This window comes from Helobdella robusta (genome assembly GCF_000326865.2).
Source record: "Helobdella robusta unplaced genomic scaffold HELROscaffold_40, whole genome shotgun sequence".
Lineage (NCBI taxonomy): Eukaryota > Metazoa > Annelida > Clitellata > Rhynchobdellida > Glossiphoniidae > Helobdella > Helobdella robusta.
This window is the reverse complement of record NW_008704903.1, coordinates 1,721,270-1,738,769: the sequence shown is the minus strand read 5'-3', so window position 1 is coordinate 1,738,769 and position 17,500 is coordinate 1,721,270. Positions and strand designations below refer to the sequence as shown.

The 17,500-nt window shown below is 35.8% G+C and overlaps 3 protein-coding genes across 3 annotated transcripts; 2 read left to right on the top strand and 1 right to left on the bottom strand.

Annotated features, from left to right (window-relative positions):
* Positions 1–281: 281 nt before the first annotated feature.
* On the bottom strand, positions 282–5,170 carry HELRODRAFT_177066 (hypothetical protein; the record flags this gene model as incomplete). Its single annotated transcript, XM_009025271.1, has 12 exons — positions 282–479; positions 841–978; positions 1,207–1,368; positions 1,638–1,744; positions 1,896–2,002; positions 2,189–2,293; positions 2,390–2,515; positions 2,735–2,863; positions 3,091–3,963; positions 4,074–4,189; positions 4,550–4,699; positions 5,057–5,170. 12 exons carry the CDS (start codon positions 5,168–5,170, stop codon positions 282–284), a joined length of 2,325 nt encoding a protein of 774 aa, XP_009023519.1.
* Positions 5,171–7,041: 1,871 nt separating this feature from the next.
* On the top strand, positions 7,042–8,727 carry HELRODRAFT_177065 (hypothetical protein; the record flags this gene model as incomplete). Its single annotated transcript, XM_009025270.1, has 6 exons — positions 7,042–7,103; positions 7,261–7,498; positions 7,577–7,664; positions 7,771–8,049; positions 8,153–8,362; positions 8,582–8,727. 6 exons carry the CDS (start codon positions 7,042–7,044, stop codon positions 8,725–8,727), a joined length of 1,023 nt encoding a protein of 340 aa, XP_009023518.1.
* Positions 8,728–12,920: 4,193 nt separating this feature from the next.
* Positions 12,921–16,066, top strand: HELRODRAFT_192998 (hypothetical protein; the record flags this gene model as incomplete). The annotated part of the gene is made up of 9 exons (XM_009025269.1): positions 12,921–13,189; positions 13,274–13,369; positions 13,445–13,753; positions 13,883–13,973; positions 14,370–14,492; positions 15,021–15,132; positions 15,456–15,561; positions 15,717–15,978; positions 16,005–16,066. 8 exons carry the CDS (start codon positions 12,921–12,923, stop codon positions 15,913–15,915), a joined length of 1,305 nt encoding a protein of 434 aa, XP_009023517.1. The 3' UTR covers positions 15,916–15,978; positions 16,005–16,066.
* Positions 16,067–17,500: the final 1,434 nt, after the last annotated feature.

The window sequence follows — 17,500 nt, the reverse complement described above, 5'->3', positions numbered from 1 at the left end:
TTTTACTATAACATATTTTTAATTTAAAAATTTAATTGTCATATTAATCAATTTAAATATACGAATCTCAGTTAATCAAATTTTAATTGTGAATAATTTGCCAATTCAGCTGTCAGTAAAATTCACTTTCGAAAGCAAATTATCGAGAAATACATTACAAATCTTTTACAGAAGCAGCAGCAGTAATAGCAGCAGCAGCAGCAGTAGTCGTAGTAGTAAAATTAATAAAAATAATGTTAACAAAATAAATTTCACTAAAAGCAGTAAAAATATCAACACCACTACATTCTAATTGAAATAGTAGTAAAAGCATCAGAAGCAGCAGCAGCAGCAGCGGCAGAAGTAGTAAAATCGTCGCCACCAATAGTTCCGTTACTCCATGGTAGGTTATGTAGATCGAAAATCACATCTCCCAGCGTGTTCATAAGAGCCGTCAGGATCAGCAGACTGATTACTTTAAGTCCGAAGCCTACTTTTAGCTGGTGGGCGGGGTTAAATTATGTTAATTAGTTGAGCCTATGTTAATTAGTTGAGCCTATGTTAATTAGTTGAGTCTATGTTAATAAATACGGGCTAGATTATGTTAATTTGTAGGGTTGTTTCATGTTGACTTGCACAGGCCTTTAACGTTTTGATGAATGCAAATCATCGACTGCTCACCACCACCATCATCACCATCATCGTCATCATCGTCACAATCACCACCACCATCATCATCATTACAATCACCAACTTCATCATCATCACAATCACCACCATCATCATAATCATCATCGTCATCATCATCATCACCGTCATCATCATCATCATCATCACAATTGTCATCATCATCATCCTAACTAAATCAACGACAGTTAAGTGTCCGTAGGCGAATACAATGGCGTTAGATGGAGCTGCTATCGGCAACATGTAGGCATAAGAAGCCGCTACACCGGACGGGAAGACGAAGTACAAGGGGTTCACGTTGAAATGTTCAGCCTGCATGTGTGCGTGTGTATGTGTGTGTGAGTGTGTGTGTGTGAATATCTGTCTATCTGTGTGTGTGTGTGTGTGTCTATTTGTGTGTGTATCTGTCTATTTGTGTGTGTGTGTCTGTCTATCTGTATGTGTGTTTTTGTCATCTGTGTGTGTGTGCGTGTGTATTTTACATATGAATTTGAAAAAAGATAAACTTACACACGCGGGCAAACAAACACACACACAAACCATCGCAATGAAAATCGGGGAGAATATCGCCATTACGGTGACGTTGGTCATAATTTCAGTGACGAAGGACACGATGACTGTCAGTAAGAAGGACATGATCCATGGGTCTAGGCCAGATAATTCTTCCAACTTGTGGGCTAGTAACTTTGATAGGCCTGAAACCTATATGTGTAGTATATGTGTGTGTATGTGTTGTTTTATAAGAGAGAGAGAGAGAGAGAGAGAGAGAGAGAGAGAGAGAGAAAGAGTGAGAAAGAGAAATAAAAAGTGAATATACACACCGCCGTCTATGTATGTGTGAGTGCGTGCGGGCGTGTGAGAGAGATTTTTTGACCATAAAAATTTTCCACGTTCATCATCGTTATCATTATCCTCGCCATCATCATCATCACCATCACTATCATAACCACCACGATAATCACTATCAATACCTCGCAGCCCTCGGCCAGGACGAAACCACCCCCTATCAAAATTATAGGTCCCCACGGCAACTTCTCGCTCACCGTCTCCCAGTTCAAAATGGCAGGCCTTATTTTGGCTGGAGAAAAATTTATGGATTTAATTATAGTTTAATGATAATAATAATAAGTAATAGTGATGATAATAAATAATAATTTAATAATATAATAATAATATAATAATAAATAGTAATAATGATAATGAAATGACGAAGAAGAATTAATAATAACTTTCCTCACTGCCATCCGACCTCCAACAAATGAAATCCGGCTTCTCTAGAGGAAGTACGAACAGCAACAACGTAATTAGCATGGGCGGGAAGGAGTCAGATAGATAACTGGTGATGATGACGATGAAGAAGAAGATGAGACGATGATGATGATGATGACGACGTTGATGATGACGATGATGATGATGATGACGTTGATGATGATGATAGCGACGATAAGGATGGCGATGACGACTATTGTAATAATGATAATAATAATAAACAATAATAATAATAAATAATAATAAGGCCCACCCGTCTTTAAAAAACTTTGAATAGCCGGGCATGAAACCTGGATCCCTGAATATCCACAATACGACCAGCAACACCATCAGCATTATGACTGTTATTTCACCGAAACTGCAAATTATTATTATTATTATTGCTATAATACTAATAATAATAATAACGATAATAATTATTATTATTATTTGTTGTTGCTGTTGTTGTTGTTACTTTAGCGGTCCTAGCTTCGCGTACTCTTCCTTCAGGATCTCTCTCACAGCGTTCTCTTCATTTTTTGAATCCCTCTCCTCCCAAGTTGGACAGATCTTTCTGGCTAACTTGCCAGGGATTAATGATCTGGATGTTAAAACAACAACAACCGTCAAAACTCACACACACACAGTGACACACACATACAAAGCACACACACATCGACACAAACAAACACACAGAGAGACACTCAAATACAAAGCACACACACAGACACACACAAACACACAGACAGACACACACACACATACACACAGCGAGACACGCACATACAAAGCACACACATACAAACAAATACATACAGACCTCCATCCAATGAAATACAGTTGAAGTATCAACCAGAGTATCAGCAAACTTATCAAAACGTGCGGCACACCGAATAGAAGCCAGTTGGCGTATGATATGGGATTCTTCAGACCGTGTGACTCGTACAGCCTTAAAGGAAAAACAAAATATTCTTCTTTATGTTTATAAAAATAAAATAATAAAAAATATATTAATATAATAAAATATAATAAAACATAATTTTTTACGTACACACACACACACGCGCGCGCAGACAAAACAAATATTATTTAAAAACAATAACGCACCGACACACGTACATACACACACACACGCGCACACACATACACACACACATATACAAAAAGAAACATTACGTTCCAATTTCTTCTGCAACCAACAAATTTGTAGTAGAACCAGTTAAAGTCCCTGTACCTCCAACTAGCGAACCAAAAGCAATCGCTATACACAGCATCTTTGCAAAATTTTTCGTCTGCTTCTCAGTAGCCTCCTTCGTTGAATTCGATCTCTTCAGTTTCGGTTTTTCAATTATCGATAGTCGAATATTCGTGTCGGTATTCTGAGAGGGGGAATTCGTCGGCGGTCTATTCGCTTCGATCGGTGAAGTCGGTATTTCGAATATTTTGGCAGATGGGGTTGAGGTTGTGACTGTTTGTCCATTTAGCGACTTTGAGGCAGAAATGGGTTGAATTTCTATAACGCTATCACTTCCCGGATTGAAATTTTTATTTTCATTTGAAGATCCAGTAGTGAAATTTGTGATGTAAGTAGCGTTAGAGGCTGCTGCATCGGCTACACCGGCACTTGCAGACAGAACAACATTAGTAGTAAGACCAAGAGAGATATTTTGCTTGTTTTTATTTTTTCTCCTCGCTTTCCGTCTTTCATACTCATCCATATCTGAGAAACTTTTCGACCTCGTCTTACTCTCACTCCACTCTCTGGCAGTCTTCGCTGCACTCCTTTCGTCCCAAACCCCCCATTCCTTCCACACCCAATCACTGTGAACCACGTCACTCTTTGCCCTCTCCCTTTGTTTCCTTCTTCTTACTCCTGAAGTAACTTCCCCATCGTCATCGTCTTCGTCGTCGTCGTCGAAGTTTCCAGAGACGCCTCTGCGGTACTGCTCGATGACTGCCTCAACGGCCGGCACCATCATCGAAGTTGTCGCCGTGTTGCTGATCCACATCGATAGGAAGCAGGTTGGCAGCAGGAAGCCAATCAGGATCCTGTTGAGTAGTTTTGTGGGCGGGGTTATGTTAATCAGCTAGCCGAGATTTTCAGTCTTTCATTCGACAAATATTTTCCAAAACAAAAAAATAAATAAAACCAACAGGACCTGGCGGGAGTCGAACCGACGACCAGCAAAACGCCAGTCCCAATTCTGTTGTGCAAGTTCACTCGCTCTATGGCTAGAGCTATCATGAAGCCCCCAAGAAATATCATCGTTGTATCCTGTTCGGAGAGAGAGGGAGAGAAAGAGAAAGGGAGAGAAAGAGAAAAAGGGAAAGAGAGAGAGAGAAAGGGAGAGAGAGAAAAGGAGAGAGAGAGACGAGAGGAAGTGCATATAATCTTTGAGGCAATTAAACACTAAAACGATGCATTTATTTATGTAGATGTTTTGAAAAAATGCTCCATACTTATGTATATCAGAATAAAATGCATTTTCGTGAAAATACAATCCATCTACATTGCAAACATACAACATATTATACAATACAAACAAACACGCCCAACAACAAAAACAACTTCGTCAATATCACAACAGCCACAACAACTCCACAACCATCAACAACAACAAAGTCACCGACAAACCTGGAAGAATAGCATGGCAACCTTAGAAGCACCCATGAGACCAAGGAATGGGAAGAAAAAAACTGGAATGAGTGCCGTTACAGGAAGTGGGAATAGCTCCAGAATCCAGTAGAGTGCCATTACGCTTATGGCGTATCCACATTTGGCCTCCTAAATTTGTTGTTGTTGGGATGATGGAGATGACGTTTTTGTTGTTGTTGTTGGGATGATGATGATGACGGTTTTATTGTTGTTGGGATGATGGTGACGTTGAGTTGATGTCGACTGTGTAGTTGTGGTAACATTTATCATGAAAATCAACAACCGCCAAAAAAAATGTCAGAAGTGTAACATTAACTATCTTGAAACCATCATCACAAACAATAAAATGAAGTCGCCAACAGCAAAGACAACAAAATTGACGTCACCATCAGCAGAAACCACCTCACAAGCGCCACCATCAAGAACAACAACATCAACAACCAACAACAACAACTCACATCAGTAACATCAACAACAACAACTCACATCAGTATTTGAAATGATAACCAAAGGAGATAGGACGACTGGAATGATGACGATGAAGAAAGTCTTCCAAAAAACTTTAATATCCTTCAATATGGTAATCAGTAAACCCTTCATGACTAGTATTTTTACCTTCACTACTACTGCTACCACTACTGCTACTTCGACCACTACTGCTACTTCTACTGCAGCTACCACTGCTACTACCAGAACTACAACTACTTTAACTACACCAGTGGCTGTTTTACTGTTGTTGTGATCTTGTTATAGATGACTTTAAAACTTTCAGCCCAAGGCATAACGTACAATATGTGAATGCAACTTTTGAGAAAATAAAATGAAACGGCGAAATTGAATAGATTATAAGGTTAATAACATTATTATTATAACTAAATTCCACACGTCTTTCTTATTAGGTTCAAGTGTATTTTGGCCGTAGAACCTATTTATACACGCCAAAACACACAGACACACACACACAGACGCACACACAACACACACACACACTAATATATATAATATTAGAGTTTGCATTACACATGTGTGTGTGTGTGTGTGTATATTGACAATGCATGTTGTATGTATATGTGTGTGTTTGTTTGTATGTGTGTGTGTGTGTGTGTGTGTGTGTGTGTGTGTGTGTGTGTGTGTGTGTGTGTTTCTATGTATGGGTGTTTAAAGCGTTGAAAATCAGATTAGGAAGAAGTGGATTGTTCTCAAGTTTAGAGTTAAAGCGAAACGCCTAAATTAAATTTAATCGAAGTTGAATTTTGTCTACTATGATGATGATGATGAAGAAGACGATGATGAAGAATATGATGATGATGAAGATGATGATAATAAAGAAGATGATGATGATAATGATTTCACTACTAATAAATACTTCTTCTTCATCTTATCAGCTACCTTTGATGAATGAGAAGTTTAGTTAAAATAATAAAATTATGATGATGATAAAGATGATAATGTACACACAAACAAACACGCACACATACACGTACATATACACAGAGAGAGGAGAAAGAGAGAGAGAGAGAGGGAGAGAGAGAGAGAGAGAGAGAGAGATTTCTTGAGCAAATATTTTTAGAATTTCCTTAGACCTTATTGAAAATTTGAACAATTAATAAAGATGACATCAAAAACAACAACAACAACAACAACAACAACAACAACAACAACAACAACAACAACAACAACAACAACAATAACAACAACAACAACAATAATAACAATAACGATAAGAATAATAATAATTACAAGGTTAATATAATAGTTCGTAATTTTCAAGTGTTTGCATGCTTCTGTGTTTGTTTGTACGTATGTATGTATGTATGTATGTATGTATGTGTGTGTGTGTGTGTGTGTGTGTGTGTGTGTGTGTGTGTGTGTGTGTGTGTGTGTGTGTGTGCGATTGTTTGTTTGTACAAAAATGGCAAGAGATTAAATAAATGTTTTTAAATTGAGTGTTTTATATTTGTTGAACGCTACACGCATGCACGCATGAATGAATGGATGAATGAATGAATGAATGAATGAATGGATGAATGAATGAATGGATGAATGAATGAATGAATGGATGAATGAATGAACGAACGAACGAACAAACGAACGAACGATTGAATGAACGAACGAACGAACGAACGAACGAACGAACGGAGAAGAAACAAATTAACTTCATGCTACATGCATGGCTTATGAAAGTTTAATGATGTGTATTCAAATGACTGTAAAACAAAAAAAATTATCCATTAAAACAATTGGCCATATCAAAATATAATATAAATAATAATAAATTGTGTTAAATTGTGTGAGGTAGAGAGAGAGAGAGAGAGAAGAGAGAAAGAGAGAAAGAGGGAGAGAGAGGGAGTGTAATAAGAAAAGATAAATTAAGACAGTTCGCCTGTAGGACCAGGAATGCCATCAAAAATGTTTTCTACCAGGATGTTGTTTCTAATTTTATTGGTGCAGTATTTTACATCATCGTCCTCATGGTATGTGACGTCATATCAGGCAATCAATACGTCACCATCGTCAGAGAACACTTCAACAAGTGCGTCAGTAGCAGCAGTAGTCGCGAATCCTTCCTCTTGCTACCAACAACTACAAATTGACACATACAGATCTTCAGCAACAAATAACAACAACAGCATCAACAACAAAAACAACAACAACATCAACAACAACGACAACAACAACAACAACATCAGCTATTGCTCAATTGAGAAGGCAGCAACATTCTTCAACTACACTTACTTTTCAATCAGTGGAAAAATGGGAGATGAACGAGCAGCTTCGATATCGGTATGTGCCTACCTGTGCCGGAATAATCGGTCGGATCAAGATTGTTGTATCGGATTCAACGTAAGATTCGATTCTAAGATGTGCGAGCTTTACCGAAGTTCACCGGTTTACTTCACTCAACAATACAAGTGCGTCTATTACACGGTACGGGGATATTTTTTTTCTTCAAATAATAAATTTTATAATTAATTAATTAATCAATTAAATTGATCAAATTGACAGCTTAAGAGAGCCAATAGCAGCAGTAGCAACAATAGTAATGTGGTAGTTCTACCTACCTACCCCTATAAATTTCTTCTTCAAGATCCAAGTAACTAATAAAAAACTATTATTACAATTATTATTATTAATTAGATAATTAATTAACTAATTAAATAATTAATTAATTAATTAATTAGTAACAATTTCTTATGCAGTGCCTCCACCATCATTCGCAAACTCAACCTCCAAAGTTCTCTCCTTCCTAATCCAATTAAGAGTCAACCTATCGACATTAGCCTACAACAAGAGCTGGACCCAATTCAAAGTCGGGTTTTCGGTACCGAGTACGTCGGTATCGTCGAGTACCGCATCGAATACCGGCGGGTATTGTGGCGGGAGAACGTGGGAGGCCTACTGGCTGGGGAATGAACTGCTGCACCAGCTAACTAACAAGTATAAGTGCGGTGTCTACATGTATCTCACCGTTAATAACTGTGGGTATTTTTTTATTATTCATGATTATTAATTATTTCCATAAATATAATAATTATTGTTGTATAATTTATATTATTATTATTTTCAACTTCATTGACTCAGCCGGAAGGCCAGAGATGCAACATTCATTCTTTGATCAATTCGTAATCGGTTCCGAAAACTCGAGTTACAAAATATCCGACCTCAATTACGTCACCGGAAACTCTTCGACCTACCAGGCTTGGAATGTCAGGCTGGGAACGGAATTTTCCACTTTTGATAATGACAGACATGTTGATCCTAGTGTCAACTGCGCTTTCGTTTATAGCGCTGGTGAGTTTTTGGCTGGCTGATTGATTGGTTGGTCGGCTGGCTGATTGATTGGTTGGTCGGCTGGCTGATTGATTGGTTGGTCGGCTGGCTGATTGATTGGTCGGTTGATTGATTAATCGATCGGTCGGTTGGTCGGTTGGTTGGTTAGTTGATTGGTTGATTAGTTAGTTAGGTCATTCATCATCGTCGTCGTCATTAAAAAATTTTGTCACCAAACAGGGTGGTGGTATGCGAGGTACAGGGCAGATCTGGGAAAATGCGCCTACACGAACTTCAACACGCACATCCCTTACTTCATGACGTCATATTTAGACGTCACGTACAAGTTATTCAGCTCGCAAATGTGGCTACAGTGTGTCGTTTAAATAAAAGGTTGTTGCGTGCGTGCGTGTGTGCGCGCGTGTGTTCGTGTGTGTGTGCATGTGTGTGCGTGTGTGTGTTTGTTTGTTTTGTTGGTTTCCTAGTAACCATATAGACGACTATTTTTAATTATTTTTTTTCAAACTATTTTGCAAAACAGAAAAAAGCAGAGAAGCATTTTTTATTATAGTTCGTCAGAATGTTTTCAGCATCTTGTGATGCTTATTAAAATTTCATCGCCTGTCTGTAATTTTTCATTGTTAACCATTTTTCTGGCTATTCGCAAACATTCATTCATTCATTCGTTTCATTCATTTGTTCATTCATTCGTTCGTTCATTCATTCATTCATTCATTCATTCATTCATTCATTCATTCATTCATTCATTCATTCATTCACGCTTTCATATTCAAATTATACAGTTAACATTTATCAACAATACGTTGTCATCAGATATTTTTTCAATTTTTAGAATCTATTGATATATATGTGTGCGTGTGTATGCGAGCGTGAGTATGTGTGTGTGTGTGTGTGTGTGTTTGTGTGTGTGTTTGTGTGTGTGTTTGTACTATAAACATCTACACGAAGTTTTATGCTCAACGAAAAATTTTGTTGAAAAAGTGGCAGAAACAGAGTTGCGTTCATGAATAATCCAGATATCATGTTGGGACTTGGGTTAAAAAATCGATACACACACCACACACACACATACGCACGTACGCACGCACACACACATAGACACACACACACACATATATATATATATATATATATATTTGTTTGTGCGTGCGTGTGTGTGTGGTGTGTATTTGCCATAGATGTATCCATGGTATTTGCACAAATAACGCATGTAAAGTGATGTACGTAATATAAAAATGACTATTTAAGATTTGTACTTCTCAGTGTTTTCTCTCTCTTGCCTGTTGCTAATAATTTTTTCCTCGCTTACGTATTTTCATAATTTCAACCATAGTTTAATAACTTTGGTGTAGTTTTTGGAGTTTAAAATCAAATAAAACGGAGATGAATTTGTTAAAGTTGGCTCTTGTCTCCTTACATCATTACTTCTTCCTGGACATCATCATCCAATCTCACTCCATAGAACAACTCATAAACTCCTCCAGACCCAATGCCAGCTACCAGAAGCTGGTAATAAATAGCATCAGCAAGATGAATGTGAGTGCCTGCTGTGTTGCAAATCCTTTCAAAGTCTTCAACATTGCTGACCTGATCTACTCAACTGACTTCAGTAAGAAGCAAAGAAATGGCATCAGTAATTTGACGTCTGCGGTGTTGGCATGTTCGTGCTTTTGCCGCTACGTGCCCTCCTGTCTGGGTTTCAATGTGAGGTTCGACTCGAGGAGGTGCGAGTTGTTTTCGGAGCCTCAGCCGAAATTTTTTACTCAGCAGTATGCCTGCATTTACTACGGGGTTCGTATGCCTCTCACTGACGTTTCTTTCCTATCTTATGCGTTCAATTTGTAATTAGGTGCAAATTTTATTTATCTGCAGCGGTGTCCACAAACTCACAAGTTCACACACACACAAACACACACACACGTTAGCGTATATACTCTGCCAACCAATAGAGTTGTGTTTCATGTTTTTAAACTTAATTTTGTTCACGGTATAACTGAAAGTTTAAAAATACTCAATGAACTAAATAATAACCGCAGCTCAAACCAGTGAAAAGAGATGCCATCACCGTGTTGCCCACCTATCCTTACCAACATCTGCTTCAGAAGCCAGGTGAGAATGCATTCCACCGTTCATTCGCTTTCGAAAATCATTCTAAACATCTGTAAACTTCAATAAAATTTATCAGTTTATATATGTTGTAAATAATTAAGGTGCTTGTTTAACACCGAAGTCAAAACACTATGTGAGAGTAATTTAAAATTTTTTACAAAAAATAGAAAATTTCTGCTAATAACCTTATCCTTCATAACAAGACCTTCCATCTGTAACCACAAAAACACCTCCAATTTTGGTCCAATTGAAAGTCAAACCGGATTTTGTAGCTTTCAACAAAAGTTGGTCCGAATTTAAATTTGGGTTTTCGAAGGCAGAGAGTTCAGATGCAGCAGCTGATGGTGGCTACTGCAAAGGACGATCGTGGGATGCTTATTGGTTGGGTAATGAGCTGATGAACCAGCTGACGAACCAATACACCTGCTCTCTTTCAGTGTATCTCAGCGTCAACTACAGTTAGTACATGCAAATAAATTTGTTCTTGTGTACATTTTCAGTCTTTTATCTGTTGATTTCGCATCTTAAATCCAAGTTTAATGAGTTAAAAATATATTATTTTTAAAATATAAAATCATTCAATTTGCAATTATGCTATGCTATGAGGATTTTTAATTTTTTTTTACACATACTCATGAAAAAATGAAGTATATTTAAAGCAAACTCACCTTTTTATAACCATTAAATTACTATCAGCCGGAGAGATTTTTCCTCTAAACTACAGTTTCAATCTATTCAAAGTAGCCAATGAAAATAGTAGGTACAAATTGATGAGTTCAATTTATTTGCAAACTCCGAGGTTCAATTATCCTTTCATCTTAACTTCAACTGCCTTCTCAACGTATGACAGCGATGATGAAAACAAGTGTGCCTCTAAATCCAACGCAGGTTTGTCAAAAACATTTTCTCGGTCCCTCATCTGATTATTATCAACACTGTCGTCAGCATTAGCATATGATCATTTGCTTTATATATTATTAAAATTGAATATTTAATAGGTTGGTGGTATGGGTATTCTTGCGACCTCAACCAAACCAACTTCAACAGTCAAACTCCTAAATTCAAAGCATGTAATGTTGAAGCGACTGTTTGTGGGCTGCTAACAAGAGCACAGATTTGGATGAAGTGCTATTGAAAACATTCCAGCATGCACCTATAATGATATGATAACATTTTCGCGCATATCTTTGCGCATGTGTGCATGATCTCTGCGTATTAACCGCACGGAACGTAATGCAAACTAAATGACAAATGATTTGGGAAACAAATTCTACATATATCATATCTTAAAAGTTCGATTTTATGAGTTTTATGCTCTCAAAAAGAAACTTTTTTATTCTGTAAAATGTGTTTGCGTGTAATAGATTGCCCTAGAACGAAAGAAAGGACGTTCCGTTGTATGTATTGTAGTGATGTTTGTGTGTAAATGTGCGTATTTGTATGCGTGCGTGAATGTGTGGGTTTGTTTGTATGTGTGAATGTGTGGATTTGTTTGTATGTGTGAATGTGTGCGTGAATGTGTGTGTAAAGGTAAACGCGTGAGCGAACGTAAAAAATCTTACCTCATCTGAGGAGCTCCAACTCCAACCACCATCATTGTGACGTTTTAAAAATCTCATTTTAAGTTTTGTGGATTGCCTATACACACGGCCTTGGCTCTGAGTTTTATGTCATTTATCATTAAATTGATCTCGAATTTTGGTTTAATAAAATTGAAATATAGGTATGGCTGTGTGTGCCGTGCATTTGTGTGGTGTATGTTTATGTGTGTGTGTGTATTTGTGTGGTGTATGTATGTGGTTTGTGTTTGTATTGTATATTTGTATGTTTGTGTATGTGTGTGTGTGTGTGTGTGTGTGTGTGTGTTTGTGTGTGTGTAAATATAGGTGTGTATTCTTATTCGAATGTAAAATAGTACATTTATCTAATTAATATTAGTATAGTGTTAAAGAAATTTAAAGAATGTGTTCTTTGTTTGTATATAAGTTCACATTTAATCAAAATATGTAAGCAAATGTCTTTCTTGCTTCACCACACAAGTGAGTGTTTTCGTTTTTGGTTGATTTTCAGTTGAAAAAATGTCTTTATTGTAATTATTCTAAATGGTTTTATTAATTAATTACTTAATTAATTTACTTATTTGTTTGTTACTAATTTATTTGTTTAATTATCTAATTTATTAATTTGTTTATTCATTAATTTTATATAATTATTTGACATTAGCATATTATTATTAATTAATGACAATTATTCATCCATTCATTTGTATATTATATCCATTCATTCATTCATCCATACAATCAATCACTCATCCATCTTGATCATCTATTCATTCATTCATTCAGGACAGGTTTTGCCATTGCTCTACCGAAAAAATTTTTTGATAAAATTCACATCAACCTCTTCTACTACAGTAGCAACCACATCAAAAAACCATATCAGCAACAAAATGAATCAGCAACAACAACAACCAGGATGCAATCCCGTCGACAGCGTCAGTGAAAATAGCACCAAAAGATTAAAAGTGGACCCCACAACTAACAGCAACACCAACGTACAATTCCCTAATTGTCAAACTACAGCTAAGTTAGGCAACGTTAGTGATGTTAGTAAAAGTAAAATGATTGGCACCCACAATGGAACCTTCCACTGTGATGATGTTTTTGCCTGCTACATGCTGAAACAACTTGATCAGTATAAAGATGCCTGTATAATTAGGTAACTTGTTATCATAATTTATGTCATTTAACTGAAGATTATGCAAATAAATTAGTAAATTATTTGTTTATTCATCATTATCAGGACAAGAGATTCAGTCAAATTAGATGAATGTGACATTGTTGTCGATGTGGGGGGCGTTTTTGATAGTGCCAAATTGAGATTTGATCATCATCAGAGGTACATTTTTTGAAATTATGATAATAATAATAATTATTATTATTATAATTATTTGCATTTTTTTTATTATTACAGATCATTCAATGAATCCCTATCGACCATAAACCCTAGCAAAAAATGGAAGACAAAACTTAGCAGTGCTGGTTTGATTTATGCTAAATTTGGCCTACAAGTTATAAATAGCATCATTAATAAACATAAGCTAATTAATATTCATGAAGAAGAAAATTCCGTCTGTGGAACTGGTAATGATACTTTTGGTAGTGGCGGTGATGATAATGATGGGGATAAATTAGAAATTTTTTATGATCTTTTGTATGAGTCGTTCGTTGAGGCCATAGATGCTATTGATAATGGGATCAATGTTTCTGAAGGACCTGCAAGGTGGGCTGGTTGGTTGATTGGTTGGTTGGTTGAATGAATGAATGATTGATTGAATAAATTGCTTGATGCATCATGCATGCATTCATTCATTTTCTCATTCTTTCAATCATTCATTCTACCCAACAACAGATACACCATCAGTACTGATCTAAGCTCTAGAGTTTCATATCTCAACACGAATTGGTGCGACCCGGATGGACAGAAGGAAGAAGTTATTTACGTTAGCGAATGAATGAAATGATGATGATGATGATGAAGATGATGATGATGGTGATCGAATTTATATTCATTATTATAGTAGTAACTACATCAGTTATAATCATATTCATATTTTAAATCATTTCTCCTCACATTCACTCTTACATTCATTCACTCCTTCGTTTTATTTATTTACTCATTATATAATTCATTCACTCATTCATTCATTCATTTATTCACTCTTACATTCATTCATTCATTTACTCCTTCGTTTTATTTATTTACTCATTCTATAATTCACTCACTCATTCATTCATTCATTCACTCATTCATTTTATTTCATTACTCATTCTATAATTCACTCATTCATTCACTCATTCATTCATTCATTCACTCATTCATTCATTCGTTCATTCAGAAACAGTTTGAGAAAGCAATGGCTATGGTTGGTAGTGAGTTCGACGATAGGATCACCTACTTGAATGGTGTGTGGTGGCCAGCTAGGATGATTGTTAAGAAGGCTTTGGAAGAAAGGTTTCAAGTTAGTTGATTGGTCATCAATCTATCTATCTATCTATCTCTCTATCTATCTATCTATCTATCTATCTATCTATCTATCTATCTATCTATCTATCTATCTATCTATCTATCTATCTATCTATCTATCTATCTATCTATCTATCTATCTATCTATCTATCTATCTATCTATCTATCTATCTATCTATCTATCTATCTATCTATCTATCTATCTATCTATCTATCTATCTATCTATCTATCTATCTATCTATCTATCGTAATCGAATGCAGCCAATCAATCAATCAATAAATCAATCAATCAATCAACCAATCACCATCAAACATACAATTGCCATCAACCAATCATAGTTGTTTAACTTAATAATCAACAACGAATCATCATTAAACAAACAATTGCTATCACCCAATCATAGTCGATTAACTTATTAATCAACTAATCATCATTCATTACAACAAACCGACCAATCACAACAACTGTACAATTGCAATCAGCCAATCACAATAATTCGCTGAATTAATCAACCAATCAGATTCATCCGAGTGGCGAGATAATGATGTTTGGTGATGGTTCCTGTCCGTGGAAGGATCATTTGAGAATGTTGGAACAGGAAGAGGAAATGGATGAAGACGGACTAAAAGATAGTAAATATACAACGATCTTAATAATGATAACCATTCAATCAATCAACCATCATAATCATTCAATCAACCAACCAATCATAATCAGTCATCCAATCATAATTAACCAATCAGTTACCAACCAGCCAATCATAATCGGCCAACCATTCTCTGCAATAGCCAATTGCAGTCAAGTCAATCTACAAACACATCTGACGGATTTCAATCATTCAATTAATCAGTTTTTTAACTAACTGCCAATCAGTTAATCGATCGATCGATTAATTGATTGATTGAATTATGACGATTAATAATGATTGAGATAATTATAAATTTATTAAAAACAGAAAGTAACAGTGCGTCCAGATTAGTTAAGTATGTCCTCTACCCTGATCTGAATGGTTCTTGGAGGATCCAATGCGTACCTTTGTCTAGGAATTCATTCGACAATCGGTGGAGTGATTGAATGAATGAATGAATGAATGAATGGATGGATGGATGAATGGATGGATGTTTGAATAAGCAAATAGTTAAAAGAATGAATGAATGACAGAATGAACGAATGATATACTCATTGATTTTATAATTTCATTCATCTACTTTGTCAGTCTCTCACTACCAAAATCATGGCGGGGACTGCGAGATGAGGAGTTATCAAAGATCACAAATATTGCCGGATGTATTTTTGTGCACGCTTCCGGTTTTATTGGCGGGAACAAAACTCAAGATGGCGTCCGAAAGATGGCGGAAGAGGCGCTGAAGGCAAGGGATGATGAAGAGAAAGAAAAGTTGACGATAAAAGGATAAATGAATGAATGAATTTATTGGCTGATATTAAACTAAAAAAAATCATGATTGATTGATCGATTGGTGTTCATGGATCCAACAATCAATCCGATTGTTGGATCGACTGAAAAATGACCTTATAATATTTTATAAATAAAAGATAATAATATCAATAAAATAATAATAATAATAGTTTTTTTATTATTCCTCTTGTTTAATAAATAATAAAACAATATCAAATCTCGCCTATAGCGATAACATCTCTTTTTGTTGGCGGGAAAATGACGCAATCCTATTGGCTGTCATTGGGTGTGTTTGTCTGTGTGTGTGTGTGTGTGTGTGTGTGTGTGTGTGTGTGTGTGTGTGTGTGTGTAAAATTCGTCTATCACTTTCTCTTCATTCATTCTTACTAGATCACTTTTTCATCGATGATAACTGATTTCGAGTCATTCATTCATTCATTCGCTTATTCATTCAACCATTCATTCATTCATTTATTTCCTTCTTTCATTCCTTCAAATCATCCTTTCATTTATCCATTTTATCAGTCGTTCTCATCTCCCATATATGCCTCCCAACCTGCTTGTATCCGCTCCGTCTTACAACATACTTAATTTGTGCGTATGTATGTGCGTGTGTATGTGTGATTGTGTCTGTAGTGTGATTGTGTGAGTGTATGTGTGTGTATGCTAATTGATTTTATTGATGATGTTTTGTCAAAGATATCAATCAGTGATGGATTACTCTTACATGTGTGTTGTGTGTGTGTATGTGTATGCTTGTAATTGTGTTATTGGTTGCTCATTCATTCACTTGTGCATTCATTCGCTCATTCGTTCGTTCGTTCGTTCAATCGTTCATTCATCTCTTTCCTAACGAACCTATCCTTCGCCAATCAGAAGCGAGGATGAAAAATTCCTGCCAATTATTAAAAATAATAATAATATCAAATAATAATAATAACTATTATTTTTATTATTGTTGTTGATATTATTATTATTATCTCAAAAACAAATAAGGAGCATTATCAATTGCAGCGAAAAACGCAGCAAAAAAATCAAAAAAAAGCTTTCTTATTGGAGACATTTTGAACCGGAAAAGGTTATCTAAACCCGCCATCTTGCAAAATGGCTACGTTAAACAAAATGGCGACACCAATATGTATGCATTTTTATATCTATATAAATATATACATATATGTATGTATGTAGGTATGTATGTATGTATGTATGTATGTATGTATGTATGTATGTATGTATGTATGTATGTATGTATGTATGTATGTATGTATGTATGTATGTTGTGTGTGTATGTTTGAATTATGATTAATCAATCAAAGCAATTATGATGTTTTATATTGAAGTATTGGAAGACTGCTGTTGTTGTTGGTGTTGTTGTTTTTTATGATGATGCGTGCATGCATACAAACATACTTACATACATAAATGTTGATACATACATACATACACAAACATACATACATACAAACATACATATATACGTTCATACATATATACAGACACAAACATACACACGTACATACATATATACATACATACAAACAAACAAACATACAATCATACATAATAGCACGTATGAAGCTTTG